The 16,807-nt window shown below is 49.2% G+C and overlaps 1 protein-coding gene across 1 annotated transcript; it reads left to right on the top strand.

Annotated features, from left to right (window-relative positions):
- The first annotated feature begins 15,820 nt into the window (after positions 1–15,820).
- LOC130880471 (60S ribosomal protein L37a-like) lies at positions 15,821–16,185 on the top strand. Its single transcript, XM_057779506.1, has one exon. It carries the CDS (start codon positions 15,831–15,833, stop codon positions 16,107–16,109), a length of 279 nt encoding a protein of 92 aa, XP_057635489.1. The 5' UTR covers positions 15,821–15,830; the 3' UTR covers positions 16,110–16,185.
- The last annotated feature ends 622 nt before the right edge of the window (positions 16,186–16,807 follow it).

Below are 16,807 nucleotides of genomic sequence, written 5' to 3'. Positions count from 1 at the left end.
GCTTGTCATCCAAGGCCCGACCTCCTTTGTTCTTTTCATCAGTCCTCCCTTTGGAGGCCTCTCCAGAGCCTGCAGCCTCCTCTGAGGACCTGCAACAGGCTGCCATACACCTGTTTGGCTGGAGGCTGGGCCGGGGGGTCCAGGCCTGGTGGGAGAGAGCAGCGAACCGCCCAGGCCTCCTGGCTCCCGGTGCTCTTCCATGTCAGGATGTCAGATGACAGTTGTTGGAGCTGCAGCTGGCACATCAGCCGTGCCAGGGCACGGTGCACCTGCCGCATGCTTTAATGTGCTCTGCCCTCCTGAGGAGTGTGGGCCTCACCTCCTCAAGGCTGCTTCTGTGGCTGCAACTCAAAGACAACAGAAATATTTGTGGTTCAGGGGCCTGCGGCAAGGAGCCCAGTGCTCTGCCGTGGTCACCACACTCCTATGACTCCTATGGGCAGTCTGGGGGACCAGAAGTCATGTGTGTGTGTGTGTGTGTGTGTGTGTGTGTGTTGTAGGTGAGCTTCAGATGCCTGAAGAAGCACCTACGACTGTCCAAGAATTAAGAAGTGGGGCAGATTTTTTTTGCTGGTCTGATAATCAGACAGCCATTTTAGGAAATGCACACTGAGGTCCTGCTGGCAGCCTGCATCAAGGGAGGGTCCTGGCTTGGCCTTCTTGTATTACTATGACATAAGGTCACATTGAGTGGCTTAAACAAAAGACATTCTTCCATGGGTCTGGAAGCTGAAAAGTCCAATATAAAGATGCCAGCAAAGCAGGCTCACTCTGGGGATCTTTGGTGACTGCACTCTAATGGTTTAATCACTGGACAGCTTTAGATAGAGGGTATGAGTCAGCTCTCTGATGTTGTTTCTTATAAGAATACTAACTCTGTTCTCTCAGGACTCCACACATATGGCCCAGTTAACTTTCACTCCCTCCAAGGGCCCCATATCCAAACACCATTGCACCAGCAGTCAGAGAATTCTGCATGGCAGTTTCAACGAGATGCAAGCATTTAGTCCACACAAGGCTCCAAGAATGAGCCCATGGCTCAGGACAGGATAAAGCCAAGTTGTGATGTGTGCTTGGCTCTGAGGGCATTCCAGTGGGCTAAGATGTCCTGGCATTTAGGAGAGTTGGAGACAGCCACTTATGGAAGGCTGCCCTCAACATCTCTCCATAATGCTTTTATTAAGCCTCTGCTTTGGGGATAAACAAGGGACAGAGGAATTTTCAGGTGAGAATTTCATGTATCAGCCATCATAGCTGCCATCATAGCAGGACCTAGGCAAAGAACCGCAGATTTATGTCTGGCAGGCCTGTGAAAGAAGCTAAGCTCTGGGGTTTCCATTTGTCCAGATAAAGGGCACCCCCAGAGTAGGGCTCAAGTGGGCAACACATTGCCAGTGCCCTGGAGCCTTTACAAAGTGCTTTCTCTCTCAGGAAGCTCTTCAGTGTCTCTCTTACCTGCATCAGGTGGGGATACCCAGGCTCAGGAGAGTAGAGGTCTTCCTGTCTCCCACCAAGGAGGCCAGAGCTATGATTCTCTGTGTTCACATCCTGGCTGCAGATTCTCGGCTCTGCCAATTCTAGAAGGGTCCGCTTTTAAAAGCATCGAGTGCTTGTGAAGCCACACTGTCACAGACGCCCCGCCAACCAGCAAAAGCAGGGCATTTGCAGAACCCAGGCTCTCTTCTCCACTGAGAAACCTTCAATAAGACCCACCCACCAATGGCGACAGGGGCTCCTCTGCTTCTGACCACGTCCAATTCCAGTTTCTCAGACCCCTCTGCCAAGGCTTAGCCTAGAACTCCTACCTTAGCAGAGGACAGCCATTATAGACACGGGAACATTCTCAAACAGTTGCCCTGGAGGCAGACATGTAATTCATGAAAGTTTAGCCATGGCCTCGTGGTCACTGTCCAGAAAAGCTTTCTAAGAACTGGATGGGTACTTTCTGGAACTTCCAGCAGACCTTAGACATAGAACAACCTCAGAGCCTGTCAATCTACATGTACAGTGACTCAGAAACCTGTGCATCATGAAGGCATTCACTTCCTAAAGTCGGAGCATCACCCAGATTTCTGGATCACTTGGCCCTTTGGAACAGTGGTCCAACCTCACAACAGATGGTGCCTCCCTCCTGGCCCAGGCTGCAGGACCAGCAGCAAAGAGGCAGCTGCTCAACTTCTCTCCTTGCCTCTTTCCTTCTGGACAAAGACCATTATGCTAATGAGGGCCATGGGTCCAGGGCAGCCCACGTTGGCCTCTGCAGGGCAGCTGTGAATGATGCTCAGCCCCAGAAAGCTGGCTTCAGTTCTCGGCTATTATCTGAGCTGACACCGGCATGCCAGCCGCAGACAGCTGGGAGGACCCGAGCCTCTGCAGATCCATCTGGAAAGCCGGTCTCGAGCCAGTGGCTTGACTTCGAGTATGAGATGGCGCTGCTCCAAAGACAATGGGTGCCCTGTCTCTGTGACCTTGTCCTCTCCCAGCATCGGAGCAGGAACACGATAGGAATGTTTTTACATGGAGCAAGTGGTTGTGTCCTGGCTTTCCTAGTCTCTAGAGGCCCTGGTGCTAGGCTCTCTGGTCCACGGGTACACCCACATGTGTGGAACATCTGTAATGCATTCTTAGACAAGGCACTTGTTCCTGGACCCAGGAAGCGGCACAGTGCTGAGAACCCTCTGTTACCTTCCTAGAGCTGACATAATGATGCACCCAAAACTATTCTGCTCACAACAGTGCTTGCTTCTCTTGCAGTTCTGAAGGCTAACAATCAGAATGAGTCATTGGGAAGTTTGATTCTTCCAGGTCCGAGAGAGAATCCTTGCCTCTGACTCGGCTTTCTTGGTGTACCTTGGCTTGTAGCTGTATCACTTTGATCCTCTTCCTTCATTTTCTGTGTTTCTGTGTGTCGGATCCCTGTGGCCTTATTGAGCACAGTACCTTGATCCAGTACAACTTCATCTTAACTTGACTACGTTTTTAAAAATCCCCTTACCAGCCAGGCGGTGGTGGCGCACGCCTTTAATCCCAGCACTTGGGAGGCAGAGCGGTTCTCTGTGAGTTCGAGACCAGCCTGGTCTACAAGAGCTAGTTCCAGGACAGGCTCCAAAACCACAGAGAAACCCTGTCTCGAAAAAACAAAACAAAAAAAAAAAGAATCCCCTTACCAGATGGAATCACATTTACAGATTCTAGGTCCATAGGAACTTGGCTAGGAGGGTGTCATGCAACCAGACAGACTGACAGTGGAGTGGGGGCATCTGCTTCTTTTATCCTGTCATAATAAAGCATCTTTCCACTTAGTGGCCCTGGTGTCTTATTTGTACCTCTGGCTCCCAGGATGCTATTTAGAAACAGTCACATCCGTTGAACACACCCCTGAAGCTACAGACAAGCCTGTGAATACCGTTCTGTGTTTAGGTGGTTTAACCTGCTCCTTTCAAAGTCTCTTCCCTTTCCTTTCATTGGTATTTTTACCAGGTGGAGTGGTCCAGGCTTCTGGGGCAGGAGCATCATTCTTGATTTGGGGATTGTGGCTGGAAAGTAGGCGCTCTGGTTTGAAAACCAGACACTCTTTGTCCTGAGAGCAGCCATCACCTGTCTTCCAGAGCCAAACCATGTTCAGTGGGCCCTTCTTCACACAGGTAACTGGCCTTCAGGCAGGGGCTAAGTCTGGAAGAGACACTGGCCTAAGAGGCCTGGCTAGGCAGGAAGCAGTGTTGTGTCTTAAGATCCCCAAGCAGTACTTGGGGATGGAACCAGCTTAGACATTCCCCACCCCAATCTTAGTTTTGTGGGTCAGAGTGAGATGCGCATAAAGCTCGTCTCGGGGAGAACAGATGACACTGTGATGTCGGTCATTAGGCAGCGCAACCAGAGGGACCTGAGAGGGGACAAAATACCTACTTGGGGAAAAAAGAACTGAGATACACAGCGGAACCAGACAGCCACCTCTGTCTAATAGATACAAGGCCAACAAGTGAGCAAGCATGGCTTTTAGCAGGTGTAATTCACGTAAGTGTGACATGGGCTCACTTCACCAATCCCTCCTGGCTTGCTTGGGTCTGAGGCCAAGCAAGTGCCAGGATGCCCGTCTCCCATCTGCCCCACGGAGTCCTCTGTGGATGCAGAGGCAGGACGCCAGAGACAGACTCCATCAAGGGCACTGGAGCAAGTTGCTTTCCAAGCCCTAGCACTTACACAATTTAGGTATATTGTGTTCATTTAAGGGCTTTCTCTGTAAAGGGTGCAGGGCCCTGAGCGGCCAAATCTGCTAATGCCTTGTGCTTTTTGCGTTTAAATGTGCCACTTCCAATGACTGTCACTGTTGACCTAAGTCAGAAAAATCCCAACATGTTTATGGATGAGCCGGTGGTGGGGCCCCCTGCCATTCAGCTTTTGTTCTGTGGAGGAAGAAGTTGCCAGAGTCGGCTATCTTTTGTTAAGGTGAGGCCTCTTTACTTTTGCAAGGCTTGGTGCGTGTGCTTGTGTGTCCCCTAGAGACCTGGTGCTCCTCAAAATCCCTCTTGAACAATCCAGAAGGAAAGACCTTCAACAGACTACCCAGTGGTTTGCTGGCATTTCCATATGGAATTAATGCCTTTAATTCGAACATGTATTCATTCTTTGAAGGAATAGTGGCTGAATACTTCTAGGGTAATATATCAGCACTCTTTGGAAATGTGGCCAAGACAGAGGGAGCCTGATACTAAAGAAGCCCACTGATGTGGACAGCTAGCAAGTGGTTCTAGCTAAGTAGCTCAGAGAGGGAAATATGAGGCCTGGGTAGGTGAGGCCAAAAAACTCTTCTGAGAGGCCTTCTTGATAGTCCCTGGAGGGAGCAGGTAAGTGCTGGCTGAAGGCAGTGGATACGGTAGCTTCTGTGGATAGATAGACAGAGATAGACAGAGGGGAGAAGCGTGGACAGAACATTTCAAAGCAGTAAGAGAAGATGGAAATTGGATGAACCATTCTGTGTGGTCATGTCCATTGGTCTCCACAAGTCCCAGAACAATCTAGATAATTGAGAGCAGCTGCAAGATCTAGAGCATTCCTAGTCCTGGGCGCAGTCTTTCAAGCTCTTCTGGGAAGTGAGCAGTTTTTTGGTGAAGTGTCTGGGAGCTGAAGCTGCTTTAAACAAACAAGTAAACAAACAAACAGCAACAACAAGCCTGCCTGGCAGGCCCCAGGGCATGCTCTAGATACTACGGGCAAAGTCTCAAGCTTGTACCCATGGGCATACCTATGAACCTCTTCAAAATTCCCTCCACATCTGTCCCTTGAGCAGACATCAAGACCACAGGGTGCACTGTGGGAGGAGCACACACCATGGTTCCTGCCACTGCCCACCAGGGGCCACAGGAGACGCTGTCTGTGGGAATAGGAGGATTATCGATGAGAGAGAGATGACTCTCCAAACCCAGCAGTCTTAGGCCTCCCTCACCCTGCTTTGCCTTCTCTGGAGGATGGACTCTGGGGACTACCCACACTACCTGGCTGCAGTGGGGTGAATTCTGAGCCCAGAGACAGTAAATCCATGTGAGTGTGTCCGTGGGCATGGCTTCGAAGAAAAGATGACCTGTCTGGAAATGGGTACCAGAGCCATGCCAGTATAGCGTAGGTCCTGAGGAACTTCTGTGACCTATTTGACACCAGCACCCACCTGCCCATGTTCTGCCTTTGTTGAATGAAGTGAAGCCATAACTCGAGCCAGTTTCAATCTAGGTGGCTGCGGCACTGCCTCGGGCTCTCCTGTCCCTGGATTGGGGGCGGGGGAAGAGTTACAGAGCAATGGGAGCTATTCAGGGGAAGTTACAGAGCAATGGGAGCCAACCTACTGCCAGATAGCATAGAGGGCTTTCTGTGGAGCTTTTCTTTGTGGCTTTTGTTGCCCCTTAGCCACGTAGCCCCTCCTTGCCTGCTGTCTACCGCAGCTTAGAGCTTCCTGCTGTATTGACACAGGAACTCTTGCTACTTCCCTTACTTAATTAGGGCGCTAAGAGACTGCTGCACACTCAATGTAATGACTGAGTAAGTAAATTTCCCCTGTTAATCTGCACATTTATCATAGTTGCCTCCCTAAATCGACAGTGACTGGCAAAGTCTAAAGTAACTCTCCAGTTTATAGCTGGGAGATAAAATTCAGACAAATGATCCACCGATGCCCAGTGACGTGAAAACATCCTTACAGAGCTGTCGGCGCTAGGCAGAGTCGTGGCTGTAAGAGGTGGGACCGGTCCAGCGCCATCTGGATGTCCAACTGTGAAGGGCTTCTTAGAGTTAATACTGGCCCACCTGTCTCCTGGAGTGACTGAGTGAGGAACTTCCATTTTTTTCTGTGTTATTTCCGCCACCTGACTTACTGACTTATGGTCTAATCTCCCTCTGAAACACAGGCTCCAGGCAAAAAGTCTTGTCCACTTCCTTAGACCATCCAGAGAGTTATACGCACCTCACCCACACATGTTGAATAAGGTAAGAAACGAATAAGAAAGCAAGCCTGGACTGGCTGACTGGTTCCGCATCTGCACTGTGCTTAACCGAGCCCAGAGTTATAGACTGAACCTTGAGCCTCCCGCATCATTGTATTTTCCGGTGAGACCTTTGAAGGTCCTAGATAAGAGGAGGTCAATACAGTGAGTCTTCATCCCATGAGTTCTTAGCTAGAAAGCAGACAGGAAAACAAAGAAGAGGAGGGCACACTGGACTCCTACCCATGCAGAGAAACAATCAGCGGAGACACTAAAAGCAGAAGCCAGTCTGACAGTCAAGGGGAAGACCCCTAGGAGAATCCATCACACAATACTTCCTTCTAGAACTTCCTGTCCCCAGAGCAGGAAGGACATCAGCTTGAATCGTTTGGGACCCACTGTGTTGACTTCTTTGGCAGGCAAGCTGGCAAGCACAGAAATAGTGACCCAGTCTGTGGACATCTGATTCAGGACCCACATCCAGAGCATAACTGACCCGTTGCCTGGCCAGACACTGTGCGCACCTGCTGGCCAGTTGTAAACTTCCAATAGGAGATGAGAAGAGGTGTCAGTAGGCATCCCCTATTTACCTCCTACACACATCTTGTTGTCTATGTGCTACAGAGGCTCCAGGCTTATTGCTTGCGTCTGCTTTTTTTATATACTTAATCCTGTTTAATCTGAAAAACATGGTCACCATCTCCATCACCACCTTGCCAAAAGGCTGAGCTCCACTGTGTGTGGAGAACTCGTGTGGTCATGTGGAGAGAGGCCCTGGAAGGCGTCACGGGTTCAGACGCGGCCTGATGGGTCAGAGGCTGCTGCGTTAGATAGCCTGGATAGGGTATTGATGTGGGATATTTTCTCCCATCCAGGGGCTGACCCCATGCTTGGCCCCTTGGCTTCTCTTTTTCGGAGAGGGAAGTGTGTTCTCTCTCTGCCTGGGAGCCTATTGTACTGGTTTCATTGAGAAGGGAAGAATAGGAGTCAGATCCACTGGCCCCTAGAACCCAGTTGAGTACTTTGGATAGAGAGTCAGGGCACAAAAGGCAAAATGATGAAGAATTGCAACAGGCCAATTAGCCACAGCAAACTACAAAGTGGGTATTTAAGATCAAGGCTCCTTCAGTGCCCCATAAAAGACCCTGCTGGAGATTACTGCAGCAAAAACTTAGCAGAGGGAAGAGAAGAGAGGGTCCTCTGTGCCTCTAAAGTCTGTCCCGTAGGCCTTGGCGGACAGTTGGTCACCCTTTTGCCAAGAGCCAGGCCAGCCTATCTTGGGCCTACAAGCCTGTCTCCATTCTCAGGATGCTCTACGGCATTTCCTCTTTTGTGTAGTACTGGGAGTTCTTGCTTCATTATTCAGAAAGTCTTTAGGCTGATGCTCAACCTAGTTAGCCACATTAACATATTTAAATCACAATTAATTGGAAAATTACAGTAAGGTGTGAGGTGGGAGTCATTCTTTCAAATGAGGATCTTAACTTGCTGATGAAACCCAGCCATTTGCTTCTTCCCAGGAAGTCTTCAAACCCCCAGCTGGCACGTGTGTCCTGGCACGTGTACGCCTGCTGTGAGCTGGGAAGGTGTCCCTCTCTATCCCACCCTTGCGTGGACCAGGGTATTCGGGTTGGCCCAGAAGGCAGGGGAGGGGAAGAGCCCTCAAAAGTGGGGCACTGACCTCTGGGTGTACCAGCACCAGATACTCCCAGGGTGGGGGGAGATCTCCAGACGCCGGCTGTGTATTAGAATAGGAGTGACCTCAGAGTGGGTATTCTGAATACAGTGGGTACTCTTACAAGTTCAGCAGAGGCTGGCCTTGTGCAGCTGGATCACTCAAAGCCCTTGCCACCGTAATGTGACACTTTCCCCAGAGAAAGACACTGAGCAGGGGCGCTGCTGTGCACTTCCCGTGGTGCTGAGATCTTATTTGGATGGTGGATGGACAGATAGTATATGGAGGGAGCCCAGAGAGGTCTTTCAACTGCAACTGACCTCTAGGAAGACCTTTGAGAAGCTGGGCAGTTACCTAGGGTACTCTTCTGCTTCCTCCCTATCCTGCCCGGAGAGAGCAACCAGTGCATGCAAGGTAGGGTGAGAAAGCCTGCACCCCCTTTCACTCTTGCTCCAGGGCATAGGAGGTGCATGGCAAACTCTCACATCAGCCTCCTGGTGGCAACTACCACTATAGCAGCTGGACTGACTCTGGGTGCCCATGGCTATCCCAGTTTTATTGCTTGTAGGGTACAGCGAGCGTCATATTACACTGTAGACTGGGAAAGTGAAGCTGCCTTCATGCGAGGAGGGCCTGGAAAGTTCCATCCATGCTTCTGTCCCCTTGTGGGCCACCCGAACTCCTGAGATTGATACCTGATACCACTGGCTGGGTACAGCTCAGAGCTGGTGGGCTGCAGGTCTCGCTGCCACCGTCGGCACTTTGCAAATGTTTGCAAGATGCATGGCATTCAGAACTGAACATACAGAAAGAAGGGATGTGACCTCAGTGGATGCAGGAAGCTGGGCCTGTGAAGAGAGGACTGTGGGTGGCCATATCCTGGTGTAATCGGCCCTTGCACTTACCCTGGGCCTCACCTCTGTGGGCCCTTTGCTTTCCACATGTGACAAGGACTATGAATGAGGCCTCAAGGGCTTTTCCTTTAAGGGTGAGGCAGCATTACCAGCCCTGCTGCTGATGGGAAGGTGGATTCGAAGGTAAGCAGCGATGGAAGGCAGATGCCCCCAGGAACCGCCCGCAATGGGAGTGCGGGGATTCATTTCCTCTCTTGCAAACAGGGTTGATGAGTAGCAGGCATTTGTTTTCCCGGATTTTCTGAGTCGCCTTGTGAGTTGGTTTCCGACTGAAGCAGCCATGCCTCATTGCATAGCCGAAAGTCCGCTGGCATTTCTAGATATTTAACGCCTGCACAATTAGCCAATCATGTTATGTAATGTGTTCTTTAATGCCCCATTTATCTCGTAACTGAACATTTGTGCTTTCTGTTAGAGAGCATTGAGTTTCACTTTTAAAAATTCCATTTGGAAGTGGAAACAACACTTCAGATTTCGAATGGAGTGCAGGGGGGGCAAAGACGAAGCTCCAAAGGGGTCTGCATCTCCAGGGCCATCTCGGCTGCCTTTGCCCTCCTTCTTCTGCCTGCCCTCTGCCGTGCTTTCCCTGCTCATTTTCATGCAAACCTAGGCTCAACCTGCTTTGGGGCTGAGGGGAGGGATAGCGGAGGGTAGGCAGCCTGAGGAAGTATGAGGGGTAGGAAAGTTGATGGGGATGCAGTCCAGGCAGCAGGAGTCCAGAGAAGGCCACCGTAGGATACTGCCTCCAACAGACTGTGCGCTGTAAGAGTCCAACACTAGCTCTGGCTTCCTCTCCACGTTCAGTGGCTCTTCACTCTGGCTGTCTGCCTTGCTCTCACCCCTCATCCCGGCAGGGCAGGATTCTGACAAGAGGGAGGTCTGACCCTCTTAGCGAACCCTTGTCTTCTGCAACCTCTGCTCTCCGCAAACCACTGGCTCCCGGCTTCCCGCATGCAGGACCGCCGACAGAGTGCTCCAACCCTGCCCCAGCATAGCCTCTGATGAGTCCATCTTGGTGCTGAGTGAAAGGGAAAAATCAATAGTGGACTTGGGGCTCCCTGTGCCCACAAGGCACAGACGCTGCCTTCTCGGTCAACTGTCCTCCAGGCAGAGCCACCTGTAGGGAGAGGTGGAAGATACCTGAACTAATGAAACCTCCTGCGGTGTCAGCTGGCCTGTGTATACATCCTCCTTTGAGTGTGTCCTCCGTGACAGTTTGGGTATCTTTGTGCGTGCCTGTTTGCTATAGAAATGTAGACACGTGATTGTGAACCGCTTGCCGTGTGTGTACATGTGGTCTGTAGTGTGGGTGGATTCATGCAGAGCTAGACAACTGAACATGTGTGTTTATCTGTTTACAACTACAGTTTATAGGACTGTGCAGGAGTGACTCCATGTACAGTGCTAACCTGAGTGTTTGGAAGTGTGACTAGGTGTGTGTGAACAGAGGTTACAGGTGTACATACATATTGCTGTGCGTGGGATGCCCATTTCTGTGCATACATGCAGATTGCAGGGTTGTTACTGTGTGAGCAGGGGTCCGGGGTAGGAACTGCCAACTCGTTATCTGCACTAAGCACATATCTGCCTGTCTGCCTCCTCATGTGCCCTTGCTCCCCTCAGCAGTCAGGAAAACACTGTAGGATCTACCATGCTGCTCAGTTTAGAACAGACGCGCAACCCAGAACAGTGACGGCTCTGTACCAGTCAGTGGACCCCTAAGTCACAGGCGGTATAAGACAACGGGGCTGGCCCGAAACCATCAGTAAGTACTGCCTACCTGGACAGAACTTCTTGCTCTGTAGCCTTAGCACTTCTGTTGCTGGCTGCACAGTGCGTTGTTGATGTACATCAAAATAAGAAGCCTTACCCAGCCGCAGAGTCTGGATTTCCTAGGAATCCTGATTCCCTGCTGGATGTCAGCCCTAGGAATGTCTTCCTCTCCTTAGTATCCATGAAATTTCCTTATGGCCTTTCAGCATACTTTCTACCTTTGAGCTAGCTTGCATAGGCCAATCTTTCCCCAAACCTCCAAATATCTGATCCACCAAAGAGGTTGTGCCATGTTGTCCTGGCCAGAAGACGGGGTGGTCCTGGGCCTCCAATACAAGTGTCTAGTCTTGCTGTCTCCTATTCTTATTTCCATCTCATTCTGAGCACTCGTGGTTCTCAGGGATCTCCAGTAAGAAGAACTTCATGGTGGGTGGGACTGAGGTGTAAGAACTACATGAGTCTACATGGGATCTCCAGAACACGCTACACAGGATTGTGCCCAGGTATAGACAAACTTGAATGACATACTGAACACTGTTAGTCACATCTTTTAAATTCTCTTACACTATCTACTTCTTTAAACATCCAGCATGGTATGAGGCTTCTCTGAATATATCTAAGAACACACATACCCAAACACATATGTACATGCAAACACACACACACAAATGCATATTCACACACCTACACATACACACATGCACATACCCCACACACTGAAATACTCTGACTTAAGACTGGCAGCCAATGAGATCATTACCTCAGGAGAAATTCCATTGCCTATAAAAATTGCAGAGGATCGAGAAAAGTGGTTGGTGACCTCCCAGTGCTTGGCGATTGTTCAAGTGGAGCAGGCATGCTTGCCTCACGGAATACAGAAAGGCCTGGTGTCCCTCCCTCAGTGTGATCCCAGTTGTAGGAGCTCAGGCAGCTGGGTTCCTACACTGTAGCACTGGGCTCGCATTCACTTGGTCCTTACTGTGCTGTCTTCCTCAACCTGTCGTTCTGTAGGCCAAGTTACTTTCTCAGAGCTGCTGAAAGAAAAGACCACAAACAGGGTGAAAAACCCCAAAATTTATCAGGTCAAAGGCCTGGAGTTCATAGTCTGAAACAACGTCAGTGTCCATATTGTCTCTAGAGGGTAGAGGAGGGTCCTTCCAGTCCTCCTCCCAGCATCCCGTGTTACTTAGCACCCTTTGTGTCTGCCTCCATCCTTGAATAGCCTTGCCCTGGTACATATCTCTATGGCCAAATCTCCCTTTATTTGTAAGGACATCAAATACATTGGATTGGGGCCCACCTATTTGTTATTCCAGGGTAGCCTCATTTTAACTTAGTGTCATCTGCAAAGTCCCCATTTCCAAAGAAGGTGACATCTGCATTCCAGGTGTGTACAGATTGGCAAACACCCCCAAACCCAGTATAAGAGCAGAAAACCAGCTCTAAAAGAGAGGCACTCTGGGAAGCCATTTGCAATCAGAGACTACACAGGACTGCTGGACTGACATGAAAAGGGAGAGCTGAGAAGTGCCCATCTTGGGACCATCAGCACATGAGAGTATAGAGTGCCCATCTTGGGACCATCAGCACATGATGGGATAGGACACCCAGCTTGGGACCATCAGTATATGTGAGGGGATAGGATGGGTCTATAGTGGTCTGCACACAGGCTAACTTCTTTCTTGTCCCTGGAGAGGGGACCATTGCAGAGCAGACTGTGGTCTGCCTCGGCTGGTCCCAGCAGCCCATGCCTCTCCGGACGTTCACCTCACAGACTGAAATGCTCTAGCATCTTCCAAGCCTCTGGAGACTCGCAGTGTGGACTTGTTCTGGAGCCACCAAGCTGCCAGTGGCTCTTAGAGTGGCTACTCCCAGGGTAGCTGGGTGAGACAATGACGGGAGTCGGCAAGCTGGAGGGACACTTAAGTCTGGCAATAGAGCAGAAAGTTCCATAGTCAGGGAGGCACATGGGGACATCCTATCCCCTGGCTCGCCAGACAGCCTGCTCACTCTCACACCTTCAGAACACATCCTCTCTCTCTTGGACCCACTTCCCAAGAGCAGCCTCTCTGCCATCCTCACACCCGTGTTCTTGTGCCATGATGGTGAGCAGGGTTTGCCCAGTGTTGGCTGAAGAAACGCCAAATATTTAAACATTCAACTTCCTGCTTTGTGTTACACTAAATTTTCTTGTTCCTCTCAATTATATCTGACAGGGACAATAACTCCCTCCAGATGTCCAAATCAGAACAGGTGACCCCAATTTCAAGGAAATCCAGTCTGGTGTGATGTATTTCCTCTCAACTCACTCGGAGTCACTCGGAGTTAGTTTGCACAGCCTTTGGAAATGACATTTCATCGCAGCTGAGCACGACATGTTCTTCTGAGAGGGAGGAGTAGGAAAGGCATAGAACCCTGCCCATAGTTTCTAGAGACATGTGTGCCAAACGTTTCAAGGGAACCAGCGAAAGAAGCAAATTTACATCAGGAGCCCGCCAGTTCACATTGTTGACATGTTTGAGAAGATGCTTGGTACACGGAACGGGCTTTTGCTATTGTGTCTTACTGCTGTGTGTTCACATCCTGGCCAAGACTAATTGAGTTGATCTCACAGACATCAGAAGTTCACACAATCTAGCAGCATTTTTCCCAAGGCTATTGTATCTTTCACCATTTTTGGTAGGTCTCTTCCTTTTCTCAGACATTGCTGGGGGCTCAGAATTGAGACTAAGGAGCATGGAAGGAAGAAAGGTGTCAGGAGACTATTTTCAAACTAGCTTTTTTTTTTTTATTGGTCACCTTCAAGTGTGATTCTACCACTGTGGATATTTCTGCAGCAGATCACAGCTAATTTAGGGCACTCTTTGACATACTTTCTTCTATTCCAGCTTAACAAAGATTGAGGACCTGGAAGCAGTTGGGACACATGGTTCTTTGCTGAGCCCAAAAGCATCCTGGCTTGACTCTTCCACTGTCTAAACTCTCTGGGAGAGATGGTATTCTCACCAGGACTGCGATGGATGATCAATATCTTTCTAAGCAGTGCGACAAAACCCTGCGCTGCCCCGATTAGGTAAATGTAGACAATAACCTCTGACAAAGTGTGCCTATGAAATATTGAAGTATAACCCACTCACAGTCAGCAAGAAAGAGGTCTCACTATGAATGTAGGTGGCATCATCCCATGGACTGGGGTCCTGGACTTAAAACAAAGCCAGCTGAGCACCAGGGTGGCATCTCTTTCTGCTTCCTGACTACAGACATGGTGTTACCAGCTACCTCATGTTCCTGCTGTTGTACTGTTTGCCACAAGGGAACAGTACCTTCCCAATGTCAGTCAAAACACACCCTCCTTTTAAGTGATTTCTTGTCAAGTACTTGATAATAGCAGGAAAATGAACCAAGGCAGTATGTAAAAGCAAATTCCAATATCATTTCATGGCCACATATTCATGGTGAGTCTCTAAAAGGATGCTAACAGTTTTTCTCACTTAAGCACAGTCTCATTTCTTGCAATCAAGAAAAATTTCAGTGTGGTATCGTGAACATGATTGACAGATCATGGAGAAATCAGGCTTTGAGGGTTATGGGCCAGCCCCCAGCTCAGTTCCAGACACACAGCCTCTTGGACTGCACAGCATAACAGCTACCACAAGATCCTGCTGCGGAGGCCAGGAGCCACAATGCCCTACCATCCTTTCCTTGTCACGGTCAACTGTCCGCTCTCAAATCCTGAGCCAAAATAAACCCTCTTTCCCTTAGCTTTTTCTGTCAGGGATCCTGTCACAAAGCTGAGAAAAGTAACTGATTTAACCCCATATTGGCCACTACCAAAGAAACCCCACTGGCAGACTCTGTCTCTCTGAGAGTGCAGTCACTAGGTAAACATGTCTACCCTCTCATTCATTTATTGGAAGGGTCTTTCTTTCCTCTTTCATTCCCTACACCAGACAAAGCCTTTGTTGGAGGCTGTTGCACTTCCCCGTGTTGTTGTATTTTCTTTTTTTTAATAAAGCCTAATATCTCAGGGATGGCCATTCAGTGAAGGGAAAGCTACAAAAGGGGACTGTAGCTTGCCCATTGGGCAATCCCAAAGTCTTGATATTCATTCATACTTGGATTAGAACCGAGAGAAGGAGACACCAGTCCAGTAAATTGTAGAAGCGACTCTACATCCAACCCTCTAGACTCCGAAGTGGGACCATATTCCCACCAAGTCCAAGTAGGGCATTTCGTTTGTAGGGGTACCTTAGTGACGCGGACCCCACCTTTATCTAGTTTACACAGCCTTCTCCAAGTACAACAACTTTCAGCTCCACAATAGCATCTCCCCTTCCACAGTTAGACAGTAATTACATAGTCCTGGAGCACACCCTGAGCTAAAGTGTGTGAGCAGAAGCAACCGGAATCAGATTTAGGTACACACATGCACAACGTGACCACTGTATTCTCAGAATAAACTTGTTGAGGAAAATCTCTTATTTGCCATTCTATGCACAGGCATGGCTGTGATTATGGGAAGGGACAGACTCAGTGACTCAAGGCTTATGCTACCCAAATCTCTCAATTAAAACATTGGACCACTCCTACCCTGCTCTTAGCAGCTGACTCCTCCTCCTCCAGAATCCATAGAAGAAAGATCCAGAGTAACTTGGGGTCCTTGAGCAATCTCCCTATAGCCTGCTTCTCCCTTGCTGTCTGTTTGGTCTTATTTCTTTCCCTTTGAATAAATCCCTTTACGGTCAACGATGCATGCTTCTTATTGTTCCATTATGTTGCCAGGAACTTGGCACCCTGACCCGTCACAGAGACCCTCAGTCTCTGTGATTTCTTTCTTTTTTTTTTTTTTTGGTGAATATTCAACTCATTCAACTGCAACAGAGGCACAGGTTTCAGGCAACTCCATTCTCAACACATCACAGGAAGAGGGGAGAAGCAGTCCATACATACAATCAGAAACTCATGGAGCTCTCCGTGCTTGGCTTAGGTTCCGGCGACATGGCAAAACGCACCAAGAAGGTCGGGATCGTTGGGAAATATGGGACCCGCTATGGTGCCTCCCTCCGGAAAATGGTGAAGAAAATTGAAATCAGCCAGCACGCCAAGTACAAGTGCTCCTTCTGTGGCAAGACCAAGATGAAGAGACGAGCCGTCGGCATCTGGCACTGTGGTTCGTGCATGAAAACAGTGGCTGGCGGGGCCTGGACCTACAACACGACTTCTGCCGTCACAGTGAAGTCTGCCATCAGAAGACTGAAGGAACTGAAAGACCAGTAAAAGTGCTACCATTTGATACCCAAGCCTACTCAATAATGCACAGCCAACTAAACAAATGGGTTAATTTATGTAACAGTTAAAAAAAAAAAAGAAACTCATGGATCTATCAGCCAATGGCACGATGAATCTGCGAGGCTGTCTAGACCATGACAGCTAGCCTACCTAAATGCATTCCCACTCCCGGACCTTGCTATATGTGCTTATAGCGCATGGAGGATGAGTAATGGTGTCTTTCAGTATCTCTCTTCTGGAACTGACAGGCCCTGGGCATTTAATCAAGTGCGGAGGGCAAGGTGGACATCCTGCCTCATGTAATGGAGGAGCCTGGTGAGCCTGGTTATTACAGATCACACGTAACTGTGTGTAAAAATCCCCCGCTGTTCAGAGATTCTTGCACTAAGCAGGTTAATTAAACCTTAATTTGAATCTCCCAGCTTATATGGGTCTGGCCTTAAAATTATCCCACCCAATCCTCTGTCTATGTATGCATTAGTGGGGGGAGGGCGAGGTACGGCAAGGCATTTTATATGTCTGAGTCATTAAATTGGCTTAATCTAATTAGCAGGTTGTGAAACAGTTGAAGAGGTTTGATGGACACACCACCTTCGGAAGAGCCAGTGTGTTTTAAAATATTATTTTCCTTTGCAAAACACCAGCTGTAATGCTTTAGGTATGATAACAATTCATGGTAAAATCAA

This window comes from Chionomys nivalis, chromosome 8, assembly GCF_950005125.1.
Source record: "Chionomys nivalis chromosome 8, mChiNiv1.1, whole genome shotgun sequence".
Classification (NCBI taxonomy): Eukaryota; Metazoa; Chordata; class Mammalia; order Rodentia; family Cricetidae; genus Chionomys; species Chionomys nivalis.
The sequence above is the reverse complement of the archived record's forward strand: the minus strand, read 5'-3'. Positions and strand labels throughout refer to the sequence as shown.